General features: G+C 35.7%; 1 protein-coding gene across 2 annotated transcripts in view; it reads right to left on the bottom strand.

Moving 5' to 3' along the window:
• Positions 1-3,411: 3,411 nt before the first annotated feature.
• The window catches only part of SLC38A4 (solute carrier family 38 member 4), a 37,367-nt gene continuing 29,726 nt past the window's right edge, over positions 3,412-11,052 (bottom strand). For both annotated transcript variants that reach the window (XM_045553964.1, XM_045553965.1), the window contains exons 14-16: positions 8,127-8,271; positions 7,147-7,244; positions 3,412-5,698 (exon numbers count right to left, since the gene is read on the bottom strand). In XM_045553964.1, coding sequence (XP_045409920.1) covers positions 5,597-5,698; positions 7,147-7,244; positions 8,127-8,271 — 345 coding nt within the window. In that variant the 3' untranslated portion in view covers positions 3,412-5,596. The remainder of the gene's footprint in view (positions 5,699-7,146; positions 7,245-8,126; positions 8,272-11,052) is intronic.

Genomic DNA, 11,052 nt, shown 5'->3' with positions numbered 1-11,052 from the left:
TTCCAGCAACCCATCAGCAGCTGGCCAAGGTTTGGATCTTTAGGAAAAAAGATAAGTGCAATATGGCAACTATTTTTTGGCCTTCTTTAAATTACTGAGTTAGCATAGACTGAAAGAAATGCTGATAATCCATCTGGGAACAAGTTTGAGCCACAGACCAGGCTTAGACAATCTCTTACTCACCAAATAAAACTTGGTAATTCTGCAAAATTTTAAGCTTAAAGTGCTGCCAATAATAGAAGAAACATGCTCATCACTCTATGGAAAACAGTCAAGTTTTCCTTTGAGATGATAATACCAGGAACCTAACCATAAAATAATCAATCTCAAGTAGCTTATTCACCAATGACCCTGATAAAATGCTTTGTGAGCCTGAGCCAAGGAGTCTGAATCATACGAGCAGAGAAGAATTGGATTTCTGTCTTCCTCCACCCCCAAGGCAGGTGGAAAAACTTCAGCTTAGTGACAGTTATGCTTGATGTTAAACTAAGGGCTAAGAGAGTTGTCTAGGAGACTTATTGTTAGAGTTACACACTGTCCAAGCAAGGCTTGGGACTTGCAGAGACCAGGAAGGCCAATTGCAGTGTGGAGACCATTTTTCTATTTCTCCTTCATTCCTGGGGCTTCAGTTTCCCTTTAATAAAATGGATATAATATATTCTTCTTATAAGTCTTCTAAGCTAATCAAATAGATCAAGATTAGGCTGCTTTGGAAAAAAATCCATATTGTAATAAGTTCATGTTTTATTTTGTCACCTTCTTTCTTTAAATTTCAGAATATTATGGGGGTACAAACACTTTGGTTTTATATATATTGCCTTTGCACCGAGTCAGAGTTACACATGTACCCATTCCTCAGACAGTGTGCACCACACCTGTTAGGTGTGAATTTATGCATCCCTTCCTCCCCTGTCCTACCTGCCCCACACCCAATGAATGTTACTTCCATATGTGCACATAAGTGTTGATCAATTAGTGCCAATTTAATGATGGATACATGTGGTGCTTGTTTTTGCATTCTTGTGATTCTTCACATAGAAGACTGGGCTCCAGCTCCATCCAGGATAATACAAGAGGTTCACCATTGCTTTTTATGGCTGAGTAGTACTCCATGGTATACATATACCATATTTTCTTAATCCACTCATGTATTGATGGGCACTTGGGTTGTTTCCACATCTTTACAATTGTGAATTTTGCTGCTGTAAGCATTCTAGTGTAGATGTCTTTATTATAGAATGTCTTTTTTTCTCTTGGGTAAATAACCAGTAGTAGGATTGCTGGATCAAAGTGGTCACTTTTGGTGATGCTTGTTTGGTCTGGCCTGGCAGCCTCCACCCCACCTCCAAAACACATGCACACTCTACTATCCTAGCATTAGAGAGGCACACAGTGATGCTAACCATACCACTTTGTACTACCATCCAAAGAAATTCTAGACAAATGGGCCCATATCCTTTTAACCATAGGACATTAATAAAGTTTTTTTAAATAAAAATTATATTTTATTAAATTTAAAATGTTTTTTATTTTAAGATGCACTATTTTATGAACCATTAGAAGAGAAAAACTGTTTCCAATTAAACTGAGACATAGTGCTTTATGTTTTTATTTCTGTCAATCTTGCTAAAGGATTATCTATTTTATTGACTTTTTTTAAGAATAAGCTTTTGTTTCATTGATTTTATCCATTGTTTTTCTATTTTCAGTTACATTCACATCTGTTATTTATTAGTTTCCTTCCTTCTGCTTGCTTCAGATTTATTTTGCTCTTCTTTTTTTAGTTTCTCAATATAGGAACTTAGATTATTGACTTGAGACCTTTCTTTACTTCTAATATAAGCATTTAGTGCTATAAATTTTCCTCTCAGCACTGCATTAGATGTGTCTGACATATTTGGATACTTTGGTTTGAAATTTTTACTCAGTTCTATATATTTTTAAATTCCCTTTGATACCTTTTCACCCATGGATTATGTAGAAGTGGCTTGTTTAATTACCATAGATTTAGAGATTTTTTTCCTATTGCCTTTCTGTTATTGGTTTTTAATTGATTTAATTATGGTCAGAAAACACACTTTATATGATTTCAATTCTTTTAAATTTCTTGAGATTTGTTTTATGTCCCAGGATATGGTCTATCTTGATTAATTTTCTGTGAGTGCTTGAAAAAACTGTGTTTTCTGCTGTTGGTGGTGGAATGTTCTAAATATATAAATTAGAACTCATTGGTTGATTGTATTGTTTGCATCTTCTATATCTTTTCTGTATTTTTGTCTAGTACTTCCATAAGTTTATACAAGGTGGGAACTGAAGTCCCCAACTATTAATATAAATGTGGATTTACTTCTCCTTTCAGCTCTATCAGCTTTTACTTCATGTATTTTGAGGACTGTTGTTTGGTATGTGCACACTTAGGTACTTTGCATCTTGGTTAGATGACCCAGTATGTCCTAGATAGGCCCAGGATATCAAAACATTTAATTATGATGATACCACTACAATTAATTTTACCTCATTAAGACATGAATTGCAGAGCTTGAAGTTATACAGATTTGGCCCCAGAAAAATGTAATTAAGATACCTTTAGGAAAATGAGTAGGCCTGCCATAGGCTGGGAAAATATGTTAGCAGTATGACAAAGGTCATGTATACATATTTAAAGAACTACAAATCCACAATAAAAGGACACAGAACTTAATTTTGAGAATGGGCAAAAGACTGAATACACACTTCACAAAAGAAGATACATGAATGAACATTAAATACATGAAAAGTTTTCAACATCAGTTATCAAGGAAGTAGAAATGAAAATCATAAGATACCATTTCACACCTACTACACAGACTAAAGTACAAAAGACAATGCCAAATGTTGGGCAAGAATATGGAGCCATTGGAATTTGTATATAGCAAGTGGAAATGAAAATGGCAGAACCACTTTGGAGAACTATTCGGAAGTTTCTTATAAAATTAAGAAACTTTATAAGACCCATCAATCCCACTGATAGTCCATTCATACACAAGCCTGAACACTTGCATGTTGGTTTCCCTGCTCCCATGTTTTCCATGTTTTAATTTTACTATTCTCATGTTTCCTCTATTCCTTCACATCCTCAATGAATTCTCCTCAATTAACCATAAGGAGACCCATTTCATCTACATTCATTATAGAAGGTATATATGTGATGACAAAAAATAAAAATAATTTAGTGTTAGACCTTTATTTTGCCAAAATAAGATGGCAACTACTGTCTTGATGATGACTGTAGATGTTAGCTATATGTCAAAGGTGACAATGAAAATGGAACATGTACTGATATAAGAAAGACAATATTTGTATTTTAAATTTTGTTTCATGTACCAAATAATTCATAGCCTTCTTTAACAACAGAATGGAAACCACATCATAGTCATTTGAAAAGTTCATTTATTATATACCAACATACACTCTCTGTAATAAAAAAACCTCCCAATACATTGAACCATCTTATAAATGAAATAAGAAAATAAAATTTCCATCTGTTTACAAATGGGGTTAAATTAATCAGCACAAGATACCATATGTATGTCTGCCCTGCAGTATATGTGAACTCTAATCCTGAAAATGGCCATGCGAAAAAATGATGCTTTATTATTTGGCACTATTGTATTGCTCTTGAATATTTATATAATTACACATGATATTTTCAAGTTAGTCATTTTAAATGCAACCATTCAAAATATATACAGAGTTTACAGTTTTCCATTTTGGGGGATTAATCATTAATATTTACACTTAAATATGCCCCAATTAAATGTTTTTTGACATTCAGAAATACTATTTTTTTTTACTTTCTATTTTGATACACCCTTTAGATAAATGAAAATGGACATCTATCTTAAAGATGATATTTGGCAATTTTTTTCCAGATAATGGTAACTCAAAAGTTATGATATTTTCTAGCAATGCTCAATTTCCATAACAAAGTGCATCATTTTATAGTATTATGCCTCTAGAAAATAATATGTAAAATAAATATATTTTTTCTTGGGCACATCTCAGAAAAACTATTGAATATGATTTGGTATTATTATACTGATGTGATCCTTGTATTTCACACTTGACTTTACTAAAATATAAAATATACAAGTGAACACTATGATTTGAAAAAAGGTAATAAATTCCAAAAATTCTAGGCAATGAGTAGTAATTTTTAAATCCATTTCATGTAAGTGTATTATAGAAGAGAGCAAGAATGATAGATTGCATTTCTTTGTAGTTATAGCGCCTTTATCTTTATGGGAGAACCACTCAACATTGTATTAAAGGACAAATGAGTGTCAGTAAACACCTATGCAAGCTAAAATGAATTAAATCCTATTTTAGGCATGCTAAATTAAAAGAACAACCTTAGTATTGATAATTATTTGCAAATAAGGAACTTATTTTCTTATAGGTGATTATATTATTGGAAACTTTGAAGAAGAGCATTACTATAACTTAGGTTTCAAATTTAAAATATCCCCAATAGACAGATACATACAAATGGATTTTTGAGCCCATCAACTTAATTCTTTGACCCCACCCCCAATAATATAAATGTTTTGACTGTGAAGAGAGAAAACTACACAAGTAAAAAATAAAAATCAAATGTACCATATGTTAACATTCTGATGACTATAGAATAAGATTATATACATAAACATATAGCAAATCACAGTTTCCTGCACTGAATGTTTATCAAATAAAAATGTATCAAACAATACTGGGTAGTGTATCTCCACATGAATTGTGGTCTTCTAAAAATTCTGAGTGAGAATGGAAGACGAGAGGGAGAGCATTGTTCAATGACAAAAGTATGAGAAGAGAACTAGAAATAACATTAAAAAGCAGGTGTTTCCAGAACAGGCAGTTTAGCTATAAGAATTATTTTTGTTGTTGCTATTTAAATAAAACCCCTCTCTATGTTTAGCAAGATGTTTTAACATTTACCAAAAAATCCACTGAATAAAGAAGTCATTAATTCAATGTCACAAACAAGATGAGCAAAATATCCTCTTGCTGTTGACAGCAAGGTGCTCTAGGCTGGTATCTGATGGTTTGTATACCTTATGGGGACAATTTATGAGCCATGCCTTTTGCCTCTGTTAGTAAACAGACCCACAGTGTTTCGTGCAAGACTGGGAGAAGGCATTCAGCGGCGATAGCTTTGCCACCAGGGCATTTTTGTTTGATGTTCTGAGAATACAAGTATTTGGTACTCTTGTAGGGGTTGGAGGGTAAGGACAAGGCAGGGGATAACCATTATACATCGGATAACCATTATACACAGCTCTCATTACTGCTTGTACGGCAGTAAAAATACAGCGTGATCATCTCACACTGCTCTAGTAAAACCTGGGTAGAAATGTGCACCACAGATTTTAAACACATAAACAGCCATTCTTGACAAAAATGATGATTTTCTCTTCCGCAGGTGTCTGTTGATATTATTAGTAAACGTCTTTGGAATCTTCCTGTTATTTCCTATGAATAACATTCCAATCAAGATAACTCAAATGACTTTTGGAGCATAACTTACAACCATTTCCAATAGAAAGTATTTTTCCTTGGGTTAGTGGTGCTTGGAATTTGGAGGATTGTAAATCCAGTCAATTATGATGAGTGCCATGCTTCCAATCATGAAAACGATCCCAACCACAAGGAAAATTAAAGCCTGTAATTCAGAGGGAAATTGTTAGGGAACACACAAACCATACTTAGCACAGTTTGTTCTTATAGATTATCTACCCAAGGTGGCAATCTGATTTGCATATTGAATTGTATTATTTCAAATAACTCAGATGCCAGTGTCTAACAGATCAGTTAGTTTGACTCTATTTGGGGAAAAAGAGGAATACAGTGGAGAGATATAAACTAAAGTTTCAACAGTAGAGTAGTGGCTAATTGATTTGGTACATTAAAATGATGGAATACTCTGTGATCATTAAAAATCAAGTGATAGAAAAAGATTTAATAATCTAGGGAATGCTTACAATGTTTTAGTGAAAATGAGCAGGTCATAAAAAAGTAGTATGTAAGACATGATTCTAGTTTTATAAAGCAAAGAAAAACAAAAGCCTAATATATGTTTCTACAAAAAGTGTATATATGTGTGTGTTTAAATACATATCATATACATACATATTATATATAAGTATATATGTATGTACATATATATAAAATATTTCAGAATTTTAACACTAGAAGAGGCCTCACGTATTACCAAATGGATCAACCTCCTAATTTTATATATGAGAAAGCATTAGCTAAATTTCTTTTTCACTAGAAAGGGTCTAGGATATGATTTTATTCATTTTACATCTGGTCAAACTGAAAATGGGTCACAAACAGGACAAGTAAAGTGCCAAGGGCACACTGCTGTAAAAGTCCAAGCAAGGTGGATTACGTAGAGTTGAAATTTCCAAGATGTGAATGACTTCAAGGCAAAAATTCAGAATAATTCAGTAAGAAGTATTCTTTTCAAGCCTTCACATAAGACCTTAGAAAGCTGTCATGGATAATATTTAGTTATTGTAAAAACACTTATTTCTAGCATATGTTTCTGTAGTACTAAAATACTCCCTAACTTAATAAGACTATATTTTATATCTAAGAGGTTAACTGGAATACAAATGGTTCTGTTCTGGGTATCAGTCCACACAAGGGACAGCAGGGTCCTATGAAGGAGAAAACAAAAGCAGCATCTTTTCTTTGGTCTTGCAAACCTAGCAAATATGACCCAAATATTTGAATTATTTCATAACAGTGCCGGGGGGCCTAATGTCTTCCTGCACAATTTCACATGAATAGTGCAGCAGCAGCAGCTTAGCATGGGAAACAGGTATGCACAGAAAGCCCAGGTGCCAGTGGGAAAAGTTACTAGCGTTTGACATGTATGAGGGACTCAACACAGGATATTTGATGTTTGAAGAGAAGGACTTCTAACAGAATCATTTGAGTTTCAGAAATCTACCCCTTTCTCTCTTACCAGAGAGTTCTAGCCCATTTTTGATTTTTGGTTCTTGCTCATTGATTCATTTTTCTGAACTATGTATATTTTCTGGTTTACTCCAAGTAGTCGAAGAGCAACTAATAATGGGGGAAATTGTAAGCCTTACTTACCCCGACCTTTTGGGGTGACCTGAGAGGTTCTTTCTTGACAAGTTTAAGATAAAAAGCTGCTGGAAGAATGAAAATCAGCATGGTGGCAGATGAAGCCCCTGAGGAGACAAACACAAGGCAGCTCAATGTCTTACACGGCAGGTCTTACCCAGCAAAGTAGACACCCGAGGGCATGCACTTTAAAGAAACCAAATATAAAACTATCCTATTCTTCTTAGCAGAAAAAGCACACATTTAAATCATATAAGCTCATCTTGGTTGCTTATTTGTAGAATATAGGTTTATTTGGAAAATTAAAATGTATCTAACATCGTAGCTGCATAAGTATATATAACAAAATAAAGCAATAAATTTAATTAAGTTTATTAATACAAATTTACAGGGGATTAGAAAAATAAATAAATACTGAAGCCAAACTCTTCACACACCCTTCCTACCCACCTCTTGTTACAAGTTGCTTACATCCGATTCTTTTAAAGTTTTAGAATGTGTGTAAAATTTGAGTAACTCCTCAATCAGTAGAGTGAAAAATTAATTAATAGACCACACAGTTAAGGAAAATAATATGCTTTACAAAATCAACCTCCTATTGCTCTGAAGATACCCTTTAATGCTCAGTTGATATTCATAGACCTGAGAGGTAGACAGAATTTATCTTCCTGACTATTTTACCCATGATAGAGTTAAGACCTAGGTCCAAATCCTGGGTCCACTCCAAAGTATATGATTTGGCTTCTATGGGGCTCAGTTTCCTCATCTGTTGGAAAAGGCAGCTGGACTAACTGACCTATAAGGTAGCTCCCAGTGTCACTTGGGAGGAAGGGAAAGTGACAGTTCAGACACTGGAGTCTAGTGGGATTAATGGGAATCAGGGAGCCTGGGAAGTACCTGGGATCCTGACCACCCCCACTGGCTCCCTGTCCACCATTTAAGGAGGTTTAAGTTTGAGTTGACTAAATAAATGTCTTTCTGAAACTTACCTATGAATCCAAAGATGTATTTTATAGTTGGCACAAGGATGACCAGAACGTTATCAAGTGCAAGAAGTGTGGCTGCAATCAGGAAATGTCTTATCCAGCTGAAGGGTCTTTGGGGAAATAATAGTGTGGTCACTGATGTGCGAATCTGCAACAAGAAAGTTCAAAGGTTAGATCGCTTCTTTGTATTTGACTGTGTCTACTATTTCAAATATTCTCCTCACTCAAAAGCATCTTCTTTCTTTTTCCTTTTTCCCCTAGAAAAGACCCTGATGCTTTTTTATGCAACATTTTTTTTATTGTGGTAAAATATACATAACATAGAATTCACCATCCTCACCATTTCTGAGTATCCAGTTTGGTGGTAGACAGTACAATTATGCACCACATAACATCGTTTGTGTACGGACCACATATATGACAGTGATCCCATGAGATTAGAATACTGTAATCTTACTGTACCTTTTCTATGTTTAGTTATGATAGTTTAGATACATAAATACTTACCGTTGTGTTACAGTTGCCTGCAGTATTCAGTGCAGTAACATGCTGTACAGGTTTGTAGCCCAGGAGCAATAGGCTATGCCCTGTGCGCTAGATGTGTAATAAGCTAAACAATATAGATTTGTGTAATTACACTCTGTGATGTTCACACAATGATGAAATAGCCTAACAACGCATTTCTCAGAGGGTATCCCTGTTGTTAAGCAATGCGTGACTGGACATTCGTATTGTTGTGCAACCTTGATGCTGATTTTTGATGTTTGAGATAGTGTCATTTTTCCTTGGTAACGCATTATGTTCACTTTCTCAATTTTCAGAATTTTTGTTAAAAATAATCTCAGTCAGAAAGAGATAAAATAACAGGTAAAATATGTAATTTAGATACACAGTAAAACCCCTTGTGCGTCACTAATCCTGTCTCATCGGACTGGATTAAACCTGAAGGGCAAGCGCCGAACTGATTGACACAAGACTGCGAAAGGAATTTTTACAAGTCTAGGTTTTTCTTAATTTTGCATTTTTATTTAACATTTTGCCACCTGATATTTTTAAAATAGATGATATTTTTGTGTTTACTTTTTTCTCTCTCTCCCCTTTTGCCTCCCCCCACCAATAGAGTATAAAGCCACAAAAGCAAAGAATGGGACCTAATAATCTTAACATTCCCCTGAGCTTCTAGTTTAGTGTCTTATACACAGAAGGCACTCAATAAATGTGGAATTTGCTTAAGCAGTAGAAGTCTTTTCCCTCTCCTCAGGATCCTTGACAGACTTTGGCCCCACTTCAGCAGTTGAAATAAGTAGGCGAAGGGTCAAGAGAGGCTTTGTTTGCAGCAGCTGCTCAAGTTACTCTGCTGTAACTGGATAAAGAGATTCCCCTGGGCACAGGGAGGGAGGAGGGCGTTTGTATTTGTGCAGTTTAACAAGGTTGAAAACGCTCTTATCTTTGGAATCTTTTAGAGGATGCTTTTTTCATGTAGTGGAATTACTCTCTTGGCTTTTCAATAAGTGCGCACCTCCGTTAAGCTAGGAGTCCACATTTGGGGAAAGACTGTGATTCATTGCCACTTTACAATTTTAGTTCGAAGGTCTCTTAATAGCGTGGAGATAAGAACTCGCTTAAAAGAGAGAAAATGTAAGATATATTCTGAAACATGTACTAACGACAAAAAAATTGAGCCAAAATTGCTTGAAGTTTCTCATGTGGCATTCCTTTCATACCACACGACCAAAAATTAAAGCCATCTGTTTAGGTTGAAAAGGCAATTTCATTTCAGAATGACAAACCAGATAGTCTCTGGACATAGTTTAAGAATGACTTTGCAAAGTATTTTAAAAACAGGATTAGTGAAAATTAGGAAACTCATTCTGAAAAGAAAACTGAAGAAAGCAAATGGTTTGATGTTGTTTTCTCCAGCAGCCTTTAAATTTTATATTGTGACCTGCAATTAGTGTTTATCCAATATTGTCCACACTGCTCTAATTAGTAGGCTTAAAATAAGCTTTTTGGTGATATACACATGGTGCTTCAGGATTTGCTAAACAGATGGAATAAACAATAGAATACAGGTTCATTTTCAGGAAGAGGTTGCCATGTGCCTTTAGTCCTTTGTTAAAATGGTGCGTTCAACTCAACAAGCTGAGTTAGAAGCAATTCTATATGTGCAGGGCCTCTGAATGTAAATGCGACTTCCTAAGGCCTCGTGGTTCCCAGAGAGACTAAGGTTTGGCCTAATGATGTAAGGGTACAGGAAGTTTATGGGACTAGTACGGTAGAATGGTTGGAGTAAATGGTGAAAGCTTCTTCCTCATACTGAATAAGGAATAAGAAAATCCCAAACAGACCGAAGGCATTCCTGAAGAGGGCAATGGGGCAGAGGGAGACAGTAGGCTGGGGGTGGCGGTGGAAAAGGATAAGAGGGAAACTTGCTGGTTATTCCATGTTAAAGTACTGCCCTGAGGAGGGAGTCTGGGATCAAAAGGCCCGCAGTGGTGGTGTTACGTCAGGGCAGAGGCATCTCTGGCTCATGACCCACACAGCCCGCTCTGCTCTTCCACTTATCTACGTGCCCTTTTCTTTACTGACACGAGCTGATGTGGGTCAGATGCTGTGGGTGGGGGAAGTCCCTGGCGACAGCTCGGGTCCCTGACCCGGAATGATTCCAGAAAGGTTCTTTGCAGCTTTAGAGAAAACACCTGTTATTTCCAGAGAGAGAGGGTCCTGAACAGAGCCTGTTCGGAGGTGCTGTGTGCTCATCTGGGGACCCAGGGTAAAGGTCAGAAATGTGGAGGCAGGGTAGAAACTGAGAGCCTTAGCTCTGAACTCTTAAAAAACAAAAAAACAAAAAACTCTCCCATTGCTTAGAAGTGACTCATACTTTGACTGCAAATTTGCTATGAAATACCTGCAAATCACTGCTGCAGTA

This window comes from Lemur catta, chromosome 6, assembly GCF_020740605.2.
Source record: "Lemur catta isolate mLemCat1 chromosome 6, mLemCat1.pri, whole genome shotgun sequence".
Classification (NCBI taxonomy): Eukaryota; Metazoa; Chordata; class Mammalia; order Primates; family Lemuridae; genus Lemur; species Lemur catta.
This window is presented reverse-complemented; position numbering and strand designations above follow the sequence as displayed.